We start from the raw sequence: 16744 nt of genomic DNA, 5'->3' as shown, positions 1-16744 counted from the left end.
CACCCATGCACCAACACCTCCACCCCCGCCCCGCCCCGCCCACACGCCCCCTCCCCGGCAGGCCGCGTGTGGCACGCTCCCTCCCCGCCCCGCCTGCCCCGCTGCCGCTGCCATCCTCTGCCCCCGTCCTTCCCCTGCGGGCTCCTGCCCAGACGTGTCGGGACGAGGGCTCCGGGCGCCGAGGAACGCAGCGCGCGGCGCGATCCCAGGCAGAGCAGCCGCCGCAGCCCCTGTGCGAGCCCGGCCCGGACCCTGCCCGCTGCGCTCTTCGCCAGGGGACGGTCCCAGGCGGCTGCGGGGCGCAGGGAGACGCTGAGCCGGAGGCAGCTGGAGAAAGCGGCGGGGAGGAGGGAGCAGCTGGGGCTCCACTTGCGCCTAAGAGATCCAGGGGAGCTTGCCCCCCCCCCACAAGGAGAGACACCCCCCCCGCGCGCCCAGCCCCAGGGACCGGAGCGCCCCGCCCGGGGCGCACAGGACGGGGAGCTCTGAGCAAAGCGAGGCAGAGTGACAAAGAGGGAAGCCAAGGGGGGCTGGGCGGGGGGGCAGCCTGCCCCCTCATTCTGCCTCTGCCAGCACCCTGCAGCTAGGCCCCCCTCCCCCCGCTGGAGACTTGGGTGAGGGGCGGAGGGGCAGGACCTGTCCACATGGAGCCTGGAATGAGAGCAGCTCTCCCCCCTGCAAGCAGCCAGCAGCTCCTTGGAACTTGGATGTCCTCGTAGAGGGGGGAGCGGCCCTGCCTGGCCCATGTAGTTGGGGGTGGGGGGCTATGGGCTGCCTGCGGCGAGGATGGCCCCGTCCTTCTGGGACTGTCAACCCACCAATCCAGGCGGGGGATCCCTGAGGTCCTGAATAGCAGAGGGAAGTGCAAGAAGCAGCGAGAAGAGACAAGAACCAGCAGCAGCCGGGGAAACCACCACGGGAAACCCAAAGGCCCCACCGCAAACCCGAGCCCGGCGCGGCTGCCAAGCCCCGCACCGAGCCAGCGGGACACGAGATGGGTCTGGCCCTGCTGCCCGGGTTCTGCCCCCTGCTTCTCCTCGGCCTCTGGCTGCGAAGGTAAGAGAACTCCCGCCGCGCTCGGGCTCCCACTTCTAAACTCGCCTGTTTTTAGCCGTGGTGGGGCCTTTAGGACCCAGGCTTGTGTCTTGGCCAATGGTCCCTCGGCAGCTGCCCTGTGCTCCCGGGAGATGAAGCGCGCACCCGCACACGGGCCCTAGGAGAGGAGATGTCACTTCGGAGCCTTGTGATAATCACAGCGCCCTGTGCCTCTCCGGAATGCAACGTTTAACCAGATTGTCTCTGTTCTGTGACTGATTCGGGAGGATTATTTCCCCCGTGTGCTAACCCCCCTCCACCCCCGCCTGCTCCAGATAATCCGGGCTGCGGCTGATCGTTTCCCTTCCTAGAGATCTCCTCCGTCGTGTGGAAATTCTCCCCGCAGGGGGATTTGCTTTTCCTCGCCAGTGCCATGGAAGCCGCCTCTGCTCGGCCTTGCTTTCTGGGTCAGGCGCTGATTGGAGGACCAGCCGGGCGAGGGCCTGACTCCCGGCTCACCTCCACCGCGGCGTAAACCGGGAGCCGCGTCCCTCGCGTTGCCCCGGGCGGAACCCCGGCGGAAGCCAGGTCAGAGCCCAGCCCCTGCCGGGCCCACCTGGACCGCAGAGCAAACCCCGGGAAGGGGGAATTGTCCGTGCGAGGTGGGGACGGTCTGCTCGCGCAGGGCTCGGAGACAGAGCCCAGCGACTCCTGTCCCGCTCCGAATCGGGTCCTCTCCTGCTGTAGCATATGGAGAAAATAAGTTCAGAACCAGCTGTCCGGCCACCTGCTCGTGTCTAAAGGTAGCGTCCCCCGGCCAGGCCCGGCTGCCTAATCGGCTCCGCTCGCCCGCCGGCAAATGACTAACAATTCAGGGCTAAGGAGGGAGTTTTGTCCAAACTGAGGCCCAGGACTCCTGGGTTCTTTCCCCAGCTCTCTCACTGCCTTGCCGGCCGAGGTGGGCCAAGTTGTGTCCCGGGGTCGGTTCTAGGGTCCCAAGATTGGGGGAAGTGGGTATTTGGGGGAGCTCAGCTTCCCTATTTAAAAAACAACCTCCCAGGAGTCGAGGGGCTAGTTGGACCCCTGGAAAATCTTGGATTCACGCCTACAAGCCAGTCCATGTGGCTGCCGGGGCGGTATTTTGCTGGGGTTTATTGAACACGAAGACTCGCACTCTAGGCCAAGCTCCGTGCCTCTGACGGTCTCCTGGGGGATTGTTTGCCTTTCCTGGGCTGGACAGAGGGGGTTTCTGGGGGAGGTGCGGGGCGCTCACCGACCAGCCCCTGTGCACGGCGGGGTTCGGGAAACGCCTGGAGAGCCTGGCGCTGGGCCCTACAAACGGAAGCCCAGCCGGGGGGTGTTGTTAGTCCAGGCAACTCGGGGTCTGTCCGTGCATGGAGGGGTCGGCAGGTAGCGCTGCACCCCCTCCCTGGAGGGGAACGGGGCGCCTCTGTGGCCACCCGAGCTGGGATGCTGGCGGTGGGGTGCGGGGGCCGCTCCCGAAGGGCGGGGCCAGGAGAACCCAGCTCTTTTGGTCGTTAGGTCTCTGCTTTTCCTTTCATCCCAAATCCGAGACTGGGGGCGGGGAGCCGGCTGGTGCCCCACGTCGAGTTCCGGGGGGGACTCCCACCTCCCCCCCTTTGCATGCCATGATCCCCCCCCCCCTTTTCCGCATCCCAGGGCCACTCCAGAGTCTTCCTTTGATCTCCCCTGATCCCCCGCCAGCTGCCAAACTTCCGGGCGGCGGGCAGGGAAGGGTTAAACTCCCCTGTCTTTTCCTCCCCGGCTCGCTCCAGCTCCTGTTTCTGGGCTGGCTTTTTTTCTTTTTTCCCTTTCCTCCCCTTCACACAGAATGCGTTGACGCCGGGACGTGTATTAATTAAAGCCGCAGCAGCCGGTGACCCGCGGGCCTTTCACCGTGAAATCCTGTTTAAACCCACTTAGTCCGGGGGGGCGGGGGGAGCGAGGCAGCAGCGCCAAGGGATCAGAGAAGAGGATGACAGCGGCGGCACGTGATTTCCAGCCGCCCTGGCACGTTCCCTCCCCCCCCCCCCATTGGATTGGGGCGGGCGGGCCTGGGGGGAGAGGGTGAAGCGAAGGAAGAATAGGGGCAGGAGACCTGGGAGTCAGGGACGGGCGGGGCTGGGGAGGGCTGGAAGCCTCTTTGCTCGGGACATGTACAGCTGGACTCTGCTGCAGGACTGATCCTGATCTGACAGGCGGGTGAAAATCCGGAGTGACTCCGACTCAGGGTCAGGACTTGGGGAGCTCCCTGCTCTAGTTGTTCAGGTCGCTCCCGCTCCCCTAGCGGAGTCACTCCGGATTGGCGCCGGAGCAGGCTGAATTCCGAGCCTGGCCCCGCGGCACTGAAGGGGAGAAAGGGCGTGACTTTAGCCCCCCAGTGTAAAACGGCGTCCGGGGGAACAAGCCTGGCCTGGCTGACAGTCCTAGTGGGAGACACCCCCCCCCCCCGACCCCCGATGAATTACAGCCAGAGCAGATAGCGCCCAGCGCCCCTCCAAGCGAGTCCCGTCTCCCTACAGCGCTCCAGTCACCTGGGTGGCGGCCGCCCCCGGCTGCGGGGGGCTCGGCGGGGCGCTTGGCCTTGGAAGACGCCGGAGCTCTGGGGCTCTTCTCGGCCTTTGGCGAATGCTAGAGAAAGGCCCGAGCGGAGCGGCAGAGCGGGTAGCTCCGCGGCAGGTTCAGAGGGACCCTCCGAAGGGAGGAGCGGAGAGCCCGGTGCCAGGCCTGACTCGGACAGACCCTGGGAGCTGGGCCCAAATGAGGAGCTCGGGGCCTGGTCCCTAGCTATGAAGGGGCGAGGCTGTGCTGTCCCTACCGGACTTTCTGATCATGCCCCTCTCGGACCCTGAAATTAAACCAGGTGGGGAGGGCGGCCTGGTCCCTGGTGCCAGCGACAGGCCCGGGCCCACTGGGGTGGGCCTGGAACTGCCGACCTGGGAGCCCCACGCCGAGGAGCGGCTGAAATGGGAACTGGACACAGCCTGGGAGCACGGCGCCCAAAGTGACCGAAGAGGAACAAGCCAGCCCGGGCCAGGCCCGACACTTCCCAGCGGGTGCCAGAGAGCCAGGGGAGAGTCGCCGGGCAGAGCCCAGCTTGACTTTCAGATCCCTGGCAAGAGAGTCTAGGGCACAGAAGCCGCCGGGGGGTGGAGGTTCTGCCCCGGATCGCCAGTGGGGAGCGAGACAGCAGCCAACGGGCCGGGCTCCGGGCTCACCTTTCCTGCAGCTCGCACACCTGGCTGGGCTGCGACATGGGCACCTGTCCCCACTCCCCGCACCGGCGCCCCACAGCCCAGGGCTCGGTCCTTGTCTTCAAGGTGCTCCAGGGGTCCGGGCTGGAGACCCGCGCAGAGCTCTGCTCCTCGGGCCCCACGGGGCGTTCTGCTTTCGGGGGGGAACAGAGCATCCTTAGGGCTGGACCCTAACTGAGGGAGGAAGGACCATCCCAAACCTCCCAGCCCCTGCTCCCCGTGCCAGGGGCACTTCTCTGGCCGACACAGAGCACCGGAGGTGTTAGAAAACCCAACCCGACCACAACGCACACCCCGGCACGCACAGCTCCCCGCCCGGGGGAGCGTGAGAGAGAGAGAGAACCCCCGGGACAGATGGCAGCCGTGTTGTTTAATGCACGACTGGCAGGTGCCCAGATACCAGGGTGAGGGGCGTGGGCCACGAACCTGGATAGACCAGCAATAGAATTTCAACATGGCTGACGTGTGAGCCGTGCGTGCTCCGCCCACGCCCATCCCACAGGAGACACGGGGCCTGCCGGGGCTCAGGGAGTCTGATCTCAGTGACAGCCCTGCAAATCCGGGGTGACTGCCCGGGAGGGGGTGAGCCCCCTCACTGACTGGTCCTCTGCTTGGTTAACAAGCCAAAAGCTTAGGTGGTCACCCAAACCCGGCCTGGGTCTCTGGGGCTGGCTGGCTGTCCATGCGTCCCCACATGTCCTCCCACCATCCATCCCTGTATCTATCCCCATACAAATCCATCACCCGTCCCCACACCACCCATCCTTATACACCCCCTCGATCTGTCCCATACACACCCACCATCCAGCCCCACTCCCCTCCCACCATCCAGCCTTCCTCATACGCTCCCTCTATTTATCTATCCTCATACACCCCCATCATCCGTCCCCACACACCCTCCCACCACCCATCCTCATACACGCCCTCTACCTATCCCATACACACCCATCAGTCATTTATCCATCCCCCACCACCCCAACTACCCATCCATCCTCATACATCCCCTCTACCTCTCTAATCTACCCCATACCCTCCGATCTATCTCTACACCCGCCCCCCATCTAGCCATCCATCCATTCATCCCCATACACCCCTCTGTCTGTCTGTCCCCATACACCCCCTCTGTCTGTCTGTCCCCATACACCCCCTCTGTCTGTCTGTCTGGGTTCTGATACTGGTTCTCTTCACCGCCCTGTTCCACACATGACAGGTGTCGGTCACGTCACTTGGTGCATGACGAGAAGGTGCCCAGACACTGCAGTGATGGGCTGGGATAAGATCCGGTAGAGAAGAGTCCTGTCCAGTCCTGTCCGGGCCCGAGGCAGAGCTGGGATGCCCGTGGGAAGCAGGCTGCTGCTGGGGATTTCTGGCTGCTTTCGGGCAGGATTTGGCCCCTGGTCTTCCTTGGCGCCCCCAGGGTCTGGAGCAGCAGCCCCCCTGGAAAGCACAGGGGAGGCAATAGCTTTGAGCAGCCCAGCCCGGTGTTTGGGGCTTGCACCCTGACCTCGCCGGCATCTCGCCCCCGGGTCTGTGTCACAGACACGCCCCAGGAGCCGGGGGCTGCTCTGGGGAGCGGCACCCTCTCTGCCTGCTGGGACTTCGTTGCGGGGGCTCCAGTGGGGGCAGTTTCTGCGCCTGAACGCCTCTTTTGCTGGTCCTTAATTGATTCATCCGGGATAAAACGGGGTGGCTCAAGGTAGAATCCTCTGATCCTGGGGATCCCGAGGCTGGGGATTGGTGCCCTGGGGCAAGATCCTGACACCCATGCCCCCCTATCGGCTGATTGGGGAGCCCACCCCGCCCTTTGCCAACACCCTAGAGTCCCCTGTCTCCATCCTTATCCCCCCGCCTTGGCCAGCTCCGTACCCATCCCCCCATCCCCTCCCTGGCTTCCGAGCCAGCCCCCCATCCCCTGCCCCGACTCCCCAGCCCGCTCCAAATCCAGCTCAGAATCGCTGGCCTGGGTGGCGGGTCTCTCTGGGGCCTGGCTCCACCCGACGCCCCGGCTGCCCCCCTCCGTGTGGGGACTTTGCACCCAGGGGCGGGGGGGGGGGTTGGGAAGCGACCCCGTGACGGGTCTCTGCGGGGCTTTCCCCTCCCCCCAGCAGACCCCTGGCGCCAGGGGTGGGCGAGGCGGCAGGGCAGGGCGCTGAGCCGGGCTCTCCCTTCCCTTCCAGCTCCTGCCCCAATGAAATCCTGGGCCTGAAGCTGCCGTCGGAGCCGGTGCTGAACGCCAACACCGTTTGCCTGACGCTGCCCGGCCTGACGCGCCGGCAGCTGGAGGTGTGTGTCCGCCACCCCGACGTGACGGCCTCCGCCATCCAGGGCATGCAGATCGCCATCCACGAGTGCCAGCACCAGTTCCGGGACCAGCGCTGGAACTGCTCCAGCCTGGAGACCAAGAACAAGATCCCCTACGAGAGCATCATCTTCAGCCGAGGTAAGGGCCGGGGAGCCCCCGCCCGGCCTTTGGGCACGAGGCGGGTCCCCCTCACCTGCCGCCAGGCCCAGGGACGGGTCCTGGACCAGGCACCCGCGGCCTCGAAGTGACCTGCCCAGGCTGGGAGCCAGTGGGAACCCCAGGGTGCGGCTGGGCCCTTTTGTGTCCCTACAGCCCAGGCCTGTTTCTTCTCCGCTCACCCCTCTGGTCCCCTGCGCACGCCCAGCGCCTGCCCCAGACCGTCCCGGGCTCCTTTCTGAGCCCCAGCCCCGTTTCTGCGCCCCTCGCGCCGGCGGAGCTCTCTCGGGCCCCCGGGGATGTCTCTCCCGCAAAGCGGGGCCGCGGGGTTTGTCTCAGGAAGCGCCTCGGAAATGCAGCCCGCTCTGGGGTGGGACGTGGCAGCCCGCCAGCGGCAGCGCCGCAGGACAGGATGTGAACGGGAATCTTGTTCATCACTAGGAAGTGCAGGGGAAAGGAGGGGATTCTGGGGGACCGGATGTGGTCCTCCACACGGGAGTTTGGCCCGGGCAGTGGGGTAACCACCCCAACTCCTCACGTCCAGGCTCGGTTCCTGCAAGTCTGAACCTAGGGCCGGAGCCGCCTGCCCGGAGAGAGCTCCAGCGGGTCCCGCTGCCGAGGAATACAGGGATCCCCCTGGCATCCGACTCCCTGCTCTGGGATCGTCCCCCAGGGCCAGGAGAGACGCCCCCCTCTGTGACCCGACCCCCACCACAGCCGCCCCTCCCGCGGGAGCAGTGACACTTGTTCCGTGGGGGGAGCCAGACCCGTGGGGGGAGCTGGGCCCCGGCGCTGGAAATCGGGGCCCAGACCCCCTCCGGGACAGCTGTCCTTGCACAGTCTTAGGCGTCTCCCTGACCCCGTGGCGCTGGGCCCCCTCACCTCTCGCTGATTTCAGGGCAGGGTTCTGGGCACCCTGCAGGATCGGGCCCGTGGCAGCTCGCTCACGGGAGATGCCCCCGCCTTGCCAGACAGCTCTCTCCGGGGCCTGCCCAGTGCTGGGGCCAGAGTCCCCTGCATCGCCCGAGCCGGCCCAGCCCGGTGTCTGCTTCCAGCCCTGTAGCCCCAGCGGTGCAGGGGCCCCCAGGAGCGAGTTTCAGGGTAAAAGTAACGGCAGAGCTCAGCTCTCCCTGCTCCCAGCCGCCGCTAGACACGCTAGCGGAGCCGGATTCCCACCCACGAGAGAAACTCCGATTTCCAAACCACCCAGAAAAATACCTGTGCACACGGTGGCATTAGTGGGAGATAGCCAAGCCCCAGGGCCCACCGGGGCTCCCGAGGCCGGCCGGAGCAGGCCGGGAGACGGGGAAATACTTGGCCAATGAATTTAGAGCTGGAGCTTTGAAAGCCTCCCTGGCGGGAGCCGTCCTCACTCGTGCCAGTAGGGTCGCTGTCTCCACTGGGAGACTGACCCCGGGTGGGAGGAATCCGGATTAGATCCGGGTTTATTCGCAACGCAACGCTGAAGACGCCAAATGTCATCCCAGGTCTGTAACTAACCTTAGGGCCCAACCCCCTTCGGTGTAAACCTGCTGGCGCCTCACTCCCTACAGAGCCGCAAGGGCTGTTTCCTCCGACCAAAGACCAGCTTCGGTGGACGGGCCCAGGGCGCGAGGTGCAGCTTCCCCGCAGGACGGGGCTGTCACAGCTGAGGCGAATCAGAGCCTTTCCAGACGCTGGCTGCCTATGTCCCGTGTGAAGCCTCCTCGGGCGCCCGCGGACGAGTCGGTAACTCCTGCCGGCCTGTATCGCTGCTCTGCTGGGCAGAGTTTCAGAAGGACAGGACCGAAGCCGGCCCGGGGTGAGCCGTCGAGCTGTGTCCGGGATCCGAAGCGGGTCGGGAGACAGCGGGGCTCGGACGGGGCCGAAGGCTCCCAGCCAGGGCTGCGGGGCTCTGCACTCAGGCGGGGCGTTGACCGTCTTCCTCCCCGATGTGGAAGGGGGTGCGCCGGGTGCCAGGGTGCTTCAGAGCTGGGGGGCGCTTCAGAGGGACCCCGCCAAGCCAGGGGAACGGGGAGGACAAGAGAGTTTCTCTCCCCGCCGGTGCTGGAGACAGGACCTGGGCTAGATGGGCCGCTGCTGCTCCGACCCAGGGGGACAATTCCTAGCTGCGGATGATTTGTGATGACTTTGATCTCGGCCCATGTGTAGCATGGACGCTGGGAAATGTTATTGTCGGGTTTGGGGCGGGGGGCCAAACGGGCGGTTCTCAGCTTCCCAGCGAACATCAAATCCCGCCCGCGGAGCGGAGGGCTGGCTGGGGCTTTGGAAAGAGACGTCGATGTATCCCATGACTGAGGATCTGTTGCGCCCACTGGCTAGGAGCTAGGAGCCAGCGCGCACGGTCGCCGGCCCTGCCAGGTGGGCTCGCTGGCGGGTTTCCAAGCTGCTCCGGGTCTCTGGAGAACGCGGCTCCGCGCTCCGCTTTGCAGCTCCTCCCCAAACCAACCAACCAACCGGCCGTGAGAGCAGGGGCCGCTAATGGCCTCTCCCGAAGCCCCAGCCGACCGGGCTCAGTGCAGCGGGCGCTAATGCGCGCGGCTCCCCCGGGGCCAGGCTCCGGCTCCGGGCGCCCGCAGGCTCGCTGTTCCTAACCCGAAGTGCCAGAGCCCTTGAATCTTTCATCGTGTTCCCGCCGCTGCGCCATCAGCTCAGCCGGGCGTGAGCCGCCCTCTGAATTATTTGTGGAGTCCGCTCCGGAGCCTCGCTCGCTCCGAATCCGGCCGCCCCCGCGCCCTGCCCCGAGCGAGCCGCCCGGGGCGAAAGCCAGCCGGGGGAAGTAATGGAAGTCGATCGGCAGAAGAGCCTCGACAAAGAACAGCTGCGAGCGACTCCCCGGGCCCCAAACCTCTTCCTGCTTCGGATCAAACGCGGAGCTTGGGCACAGGCTCCAGCTGAACAGAAACGGTCCGGTCCTCGGAGCGCCAGGCGCCGCTTGGGGTCTTTCTATGGCACCCCTCATCCAGCGCCTCTGCAGTCAGTCTGCCTCGGCCGTGGAAATGCAGCCCCCTCTGGGGTGGGACGCGGCGCCTCCAGCAGCGTCACACAACAGTTCAGGACAGGAAGTGCAGCTGAGTGCTGGGTTCTGTAAACACTGGGGTTTTAGAGAGGGGAATAAACCACCTGAGCCTAAAAAACAAGGAGGAGTCCGGAGGCACCTTAAAGACTAACCGATTTATTTGGGCATAAGCTCTCCTGGGTAAAGACCCCACTTCTCCATGCATCTGAAGAAGTGGGCTTTTTACCCACGAGAGCTTATGCCCAATTAAACCAGTTAGTCTTTAATGTGCCACCGGACTGCTCCTTGTTTTTGTGGATCCAGACTAAGCCCTGATACTTGCCCCCTGAGCCGGGCCCTGGCCCCGATGTGCAGCTGCACCTGGATTCTTACCAAGGGCATCCTGGGCTCCCGAGTGACCCCCAGTGGGCAGCGCCTGGGGTTTTACGTCTCCCCAGGGAGTTGGCACCTCCACGGGCATGGCGCCCTTTGCCCCTCTGGGGGCCTGGCAGGGATGCAGGGTGGGTTTTCCTGGGGAGGTCTCCCATCCGAGGGCTCTGAGCTCTGCAGAGCCTGCGGGGTCACAGCCCGAGGCGAGCGAGCTGCTAGCAAATGCTTCTCCGAAACGTCCAGGGCCTCCAGTCAGGCTCCCCCACCTCCCTCTTTCTAACCTCAGCCAGCCCCGGCACCAGGCACTCTCCTCCCCAGCTCCCGTCCCAGCCTCCGCCCCTTGCTGACTCTCCCCGTGGCCAGGTCTTGGCAGCTTTGGCCCTGTGTCCGCTGGGCCCTGGCCTGCGCGCTCCTCAACCCCCAGCCACACCAGGGCGCTCCGGGCTTGGAGAGACGCCCTCTCCGCGGTGCCAGGCAGCACGGAGCAGCTGGCCGGCCCCACCAAGACTCGTGCCAGTGCCAGGAGGGCTGTTGAGATACGGGGGAGGTGCTAGCAGGGCCTGATGGCTTCTTGGGACTGGTTCCTCCCAGTCAAGCCCCGGCCCAACTGTTCCCAGCCAGCCCTACCGGTGGCATTTCGAGGGTACAGGCAGCAGGTCTGGGAGTGGTCTCCTCGCCTACGGTGTGGGGGTCATTTCAGGGAAGGCACGTCTCCCCAGGCCTCACACAGACTGGGGAAGACCCGTGCAAAGAGTGGGTTTTGTGAGGCAGGCCAGGGGCTTGGGGGTGCCCGAGCCAGGCAGGCGGGGGCAGTATTGGGTATTCAGCATGATGATGAATGCAGACAGATTCTCCGTCAGCACAGGGCGCTCTGCCTGCAGAGCGTGGCCCTGCTCAGGGGCCTATGTGGGACAGACCTGGTCCCTCGGTCTCGTGCCAGGTGATGCTCCCTGCGTCTCCACCGGTTGTTGCGGGTGCCTAGGTATAGCAGCCACCCTCCATTTCTTTATGGGTAGAGGGGGGAGGGGGAGGCGGTCCCGGAACGTGTCTCTTGTAGCCTGGAGCCATGGGCTGGAGTCGGGTGCGCATGGCCATTCTCTGCCCCATGCTGGAGACGCTGTAGGCAAACCGGCCGTCGGAGTGGCCCATGAGCTGAGATCGGGGCCCCGGGGTGCTGTGTGCTACAGAGCCACAGCGGACTTGATCCCAGGGGATTTAGGTGCCTAAAGACGTTGACTGGCACCTGGGTTCAGAGGGGCCAAGGCAAGTTTGGTGCTTAATTCCCATAAATTTCAAAAATGCCTGTAGGCACTTTTCAAAATCCCGCTTATCTGCCTCTCTGGGCACCTAAATCCCTTGTCCCTTAGTGCCCGCCCTAAAGAGCTTAAAATCCAAGTAGGCAAGTGTGGCGGGGCGGGACTCACTCCTGGCTGGGAATTAGCTCATTTTCCAGCTCCGGAGCGCTCTCTGCAGGTCGGTCTCGTTGCTGCCGCTGGCCCCCGGGTCTCTTCCGGACCCCGGTGCCGCTTTGTCTGGGGGCTCTGCCCCAGCAGTATCCCCTCGGTCTCTGGGTCTCCCCTCCCCGGGGAACCCCCAACCCCCTAATCCCCGTCTCGCCTCAGTCTTTGGCTACTGCCAGTTGCCATCTAGCCCCCGCTACCTGGGGCGGACTGGGGTATAATTGCCACTCATCATCGGCAAGGGGGGTCTGGACCTGCTGCTTCTGCCTCCCCTTGGGCTGCCCTCTGCAACCTCAGTACCCTTTTCCTAGGCCTTCATCAAGGCCTGCAGCCTAGGGGTTTCTCAGGCTGGAGCTCCCCAGCTCCTCTGGCCTTTCCCCAGCCCTGCTCCACTTTCCGTACCCGGCTCAGCTCCCAGCAGTCAGGCTCCTCCCTCTCAACATCTCAAGAGAGACTGGCCCACTGCCCTCCTATAAAGGCCAACGGGGCCCTGACTGGGGCATGGCCGCAGCTGTGGCTGTTTCCCCAATCAGCTGAGGCTTGCTGCTTTCCCTAGCAGCAGCCTTCCAGCAGCCTCAGCCCGCTCCCAGGGCTGATTTCAAGCCCTTCCGGGCAGGAGCGGGTGACCACTCCACCACAGCAAGACACCAGGGAAAGGCAGCACAGAGAGGTGACGGTCGGTGGTCTCCTGAGCCCCACTGCAGCACCCTAGCCACTTGGGCCTGGCTCCACGGAGGTCTTTAGGCTCCTCCTTTCCACTGAAAGGTGCCTAGGGGTCTTTGTGGATCTGGGCCTGACCACCCTGAAAACAAGCAAGCAGCCCCGGGCTGTCACTGCGACTGGCCTGGCAGTGGAGAGCGGCCGTGTTCTCAGAGCGGCGCGTTCGGAAGGTGCATGGAGGCAAGTTCCGATCTGCATGGAGGAATTTAGTGTCTGGCGTGTTGCCACGGCCGGATAGGTTCACCTGCAGTTTAATTAGGAAAAGAGGGAGGGGGAGGGAAGAGGAGAGAGAACAGGAAACATGTTGCAACTGGCTGCATCCCCAGTCCTCGGAGGAGCCGGGCACCCACTCTGCCTCTTTGTGTGGGCAGAACTCCGGGAGCGGGGCAGCTCTTGGAAGGCCATTGGCGCGGCCCTGCTGACACCATGCGATGGGCAGGGTCTGGAGGCTTGGCTGAGGGCCCCAATTCCTGGGAACTTCCAGGAGCCTCCTGAACCAGTCAAACCAGACCAGAAATCCAGAAGATTTGGGAGAGGTCCAGTGTTTGCTGTGTCAGGCTGGGAACGGCACCCATCAGCCATTCCCAGCCAGGTCCCAGGAGCACGGAGAGCCAGTACCAGGAAAAGTGATGGGAAAACCTCAGCGGAAATTCCTCCAAACTCAAAAAAACTGCCCGGGGTTCGGTGGCAGGTTCTGATTGCGGGCCAGAAAGAGCCACAGCCCTTTAATGGGGAGAGGCGACTGCACGACCCCAGCTCTCCATCCAGCTCCACTTGGCCCACACCAGGATGGTGTTGACACCAGCAGGAGGTCTAGGTCCCTAGGTCTAGGTCCCACGCAGCACGCTAGTTTGACCCAACCAGGCCACATTGCATGCTGGGATTGTTTTCTCTACAGTTTCTGCACCCACATTAAAGAGGAAGGCAGCTGTAATTGGCTCAGTGTAATGCAAATGAATTAGTGTGACCTTTCTATACGTACATCAGACGCAGGACGCCAGCCAAACAATCAGTGGAGCCCCTGGATGGTCGAAGGGCTAACAGAGCACTCAAGGAAGACAAGGCCCTTGTGAAGAAGCTAAAGGCATTATTTGCATCAGTCGTCGCTGCCAACTTTGTGAGGGAGGTTCCCACACCTGAGCCATTCTGGTTAGGGACAAACCTGAGGAACTGTCCCAGATTGAGGTGTCAGGAGAGGAGGTTTTGGAACAAATCAATAAATTAAACAGCAGTAAGTCACCAGGACCAGATGGTATCGCCCAAGAGTTCTGAAGAAACTCAGATGTGCAATTGCAGAACGACCGCCCGTGGTGCGTAACCTATTGCTTAAATCCGCCTCGGGGCCAGATGACTGGAGGGTAGCTAATGTGACGCCAATTTTTAAAAAGGGCTCCAGAGGCGATCCCGGCAATTACAGGCCGGTGAGCCTGACTTCAGTACCGGGCAAACTGGTGGAAACTAGAGTAAAGAACAGGAGGACTTGTGGCACCTTAGAGACTAACCAATTTATTTGAGCATAAGCTTTCGTGAGCTACAGCTCACTTCATCGCATGCACACTGTGAAAAGTATAGAAGATCTTTTTATACACACAAAGCATGAAAAAATGGGTGTTTACCACTACAAAAGGTTTTCTCTCCTCCCACCCCACTCTCCTGCTGGTAATAGCTTATCTAAAGAGATCACTCTCCTTACAATGTGTATGATAATCAAGGTGGGCCATTTCCAGCACAAATCCAGGGTTTAACAAGAACGTCTGGGGGGGGAAGGGGTAGGAAAAAACAAGGGGATATAGGTTACCTTGCATAATGACTTAGCCACTCCCAGTCTCTATTCAAGCCTAAGATAATTGTATCCAATTTGCAAATGAATTCCAATTCAACAGTCTCTCGCTGGAGTCTGGTTTTGAAGTTTTTTTGTTGTAATATCACAACTTTCATGTCTGTAATCGCGTGACCAGAGAGATTGAAGTGTTCTCCGACTGGTTTATGAATGTTATAATTCTTGACATCTGATTTGTGTCCATTTATTCTTTTACGTAGAGACTGTCCAGTTTGACCAATGTACATGGCAGAGGGGCATTGCTGGCCCATGATGGCATGTATCACATTGGTGGATGTGCAGGTGAACGAGCCTCTGATAGTGTGGCTGATGTGATTAGGCCCTGTGATGGTGTCCCCTGAATAGATATGTGGGCACAGTTGGCAACGGGCTTTCTTGTAAGGGTAGGTTCCTGGGTTAGTGGTTCTGTTGTGTGGTATGTGGTTGCTGGTGAGTATTTGCTTCAGGTTGGGGGGCTGTCTGTAGGCAAGGACTGGCCTGTCTCCCAAGATTTGTGAGAGTGTTGGGTCATCCTTCAGGATAGGTTGTAGATCCTTAATAATGCGTTGGAGGGGTTTTAGTTGGGGGCTGAAGGTGACGGCTAGTGGCGTTCTGTTATTTTCTTTGTTAGGCCTGTCCTGTAGTAGGTGACTTCTGGGAACTCTTCTGGCTCTATCAATCTGTTTCTTCACTTCCGCAGGTGGGTATTGTAGTTGTAAGAATGCTTGATAGAGATCTTGTAGGTGTTTGTCTCTGTCTGAGGGGTTGGAGCAAATGCGGTTGTAACGCAGAGCTTGGCTGTAGACAATGGATCGTGTGGTGTGGTCAGGGTGAAAGCTGGAGGCATGTAGGTAGGAATAGCGGTCAGTAGGTTTCCGGTATAGGGTGGTGTTTATGTGACCATCATTTATTAGCACTGTAGTGTCCAGGAAGTGGATCTCTTGTGTCGACTGAACCAGGCTGAGGTTGATGGTGGGAAGGAAATTGTTGAAATCATGGTGGAATTCCTCAAGGGCTTTTTTTCCATGGGTCCAGATGATGAAGATGTCATCAATGTAGCGCAAGTAGAGTAGGGGCGTTAGGGGACGAGAGCTGAGGAAGCGTTGTTCTAAGTCAGCCATAAAAATGTTGGCATACTGTGGGGCCATGCGGGTACCCATGGCAGTGCCGCTGATCTGAAGGTATGCATTGTCCCCAAATGTGAAATAGTTATGGGTAAGGACAAAGTCACAAAGTTCAGCCACCAGGTTTGCCGTGACATTATCGGGGATAGTGTTCTTGACGGCTTGTAGTCCATCTTTGTGTGGAATGTTGGTGTGGAGGGCTTCTACATCCATAGTGACCAGGATGGTGTTATCAGGAAGATCACCGATGGATTGTGGTTTCCTCAGGAAGTCAGTGGTGTCTCGAAGGTAGCTGGGAGTGCTGGTAGCGTAGGGCCTGAGGAGGGAGTCTACATAGCCAGACAATCCTGCTGTCAGGGTGCCAATGTCTGAGATGATAGGGCGCCACCTACAAGATCTCTATCAAGCATTCTTACAACTACAATACCCACCTGCGGAAGTGAAGAAACAGATTGACAGAGCCAGAAGAGTTCCCAGAAGTCACCTACTACAGGACAGGCCTAACAAAGAAAATAACAGAACGCCACTAGCTGTCACCTTTAGCCCCCAACTAAAACCCCTCCAACGCATTATTAAGGATCTACAACCTATCCTGAAGGATGACCCAACACTCTCACAAATCTTGGGAGACAGGCCAGTCCTTGCCTACAGACAGCCCCCCAACCTGAAGCAAATACTCACCAGCAACCAAATACCACACAACAGAACCACTAACCCAGGAACCTGTCCTTGCAACAAAGCTCGTTGCCAACTGTGCCCACATATCTATTCAGGGGACACCATCACAGGGCCTAATCACATCAGCCACACTATCAGAGGCTCGTTCACCTGCACATCCACCAATGTGATATATGCCATCATGTGCCAGCAATGCCCCTCTGCCATGTACATTGGTCAAACTGGACAGTCTCTACATAAAAGAATAAATGGACACAAATCAGATGTCAAGAATTATAACATTCATAAACCAGTCGGAGAACACTTCAATCTCTCTGGTCACGCGATTACAGACATGAAAGTTGTGATATTACAACAAAAAAACTTCAAAACCAGACTCCAGCGAGAGACTGTTGAATTGGAATTCATTTGCAAACTTTTTACAATTAACTTAGGCTTGGATAGAGACTGGGAGTGGCTAAGTCATTATGCAAGGTAACCTATTTCCCCTTGCTTTTTCCTACCCCCCACCCACCCACCCACCCTCAGACGTTCTTGTTAAACCCTGGATTTGTGCTGGAAATGGCCCACCTTGATTATCATACACATTGTAAGGAGAGTGATCACTTTAGATAAGCTATTACCAGCAGGAGAGTGGGGTGGGGGGAGAGAAAACCTTTTGTAGTGGTAAACACCCATTTTTTCATGCTTTGTGTGTATAAAAAGATCTTCTATACTTTTCACAGTATGCATCCGATGAAGTGAGCTGTAGCTCACGAAAGCTCATGCTCAAATAAATTGGTTAGTC

The 16744-nt window shown here is 60.8% G+C and overlaps 1 protein-coding gene across 1 annotated transcript in view; it reads left to right on the top strand.

The window, feature by feature from the left end:
* The first annotated feature begins 306 nt into the window (after positions 1-306).
* WNT10A (Wnt family member 10A) overlaps positions 307-16744 on the top strand; it is a 47935-nt gene continuing 31497 nt past the window's right edge. The window contains exons 1-2 of the mRNA XM_037913017.2: positions 307-1056; positions 6488-6750. Of these exons, the coding sequence (XP_037768945.1) occupies positions 995-1056; positions 6488-6750 (325 nt within the window). The 5' untranslated portion in view covers positions 307-994. The remainder of the gene's footprint in view (positions 1057-6487; positions 6751-16744) is intronic.

The sequence above is a fragment of the Chelonia mydas genome, chromosome 11 (genome assembly GCF_015237465.2).
Source record: "Chelonia mydas isolate rCheMyd1 chromosome 11, rCheMyd1.pri.v2, whole genome shotgun sequence".
NCBI classification, from domain to species: Eukaryota; Metazoa; Chordata; order Testudines; family Cheloniidae; genus Chelonia; species Chelonia mydas.
This window is presented reverse-complemented; position numbering and strand designations above follow the sequence as displayed.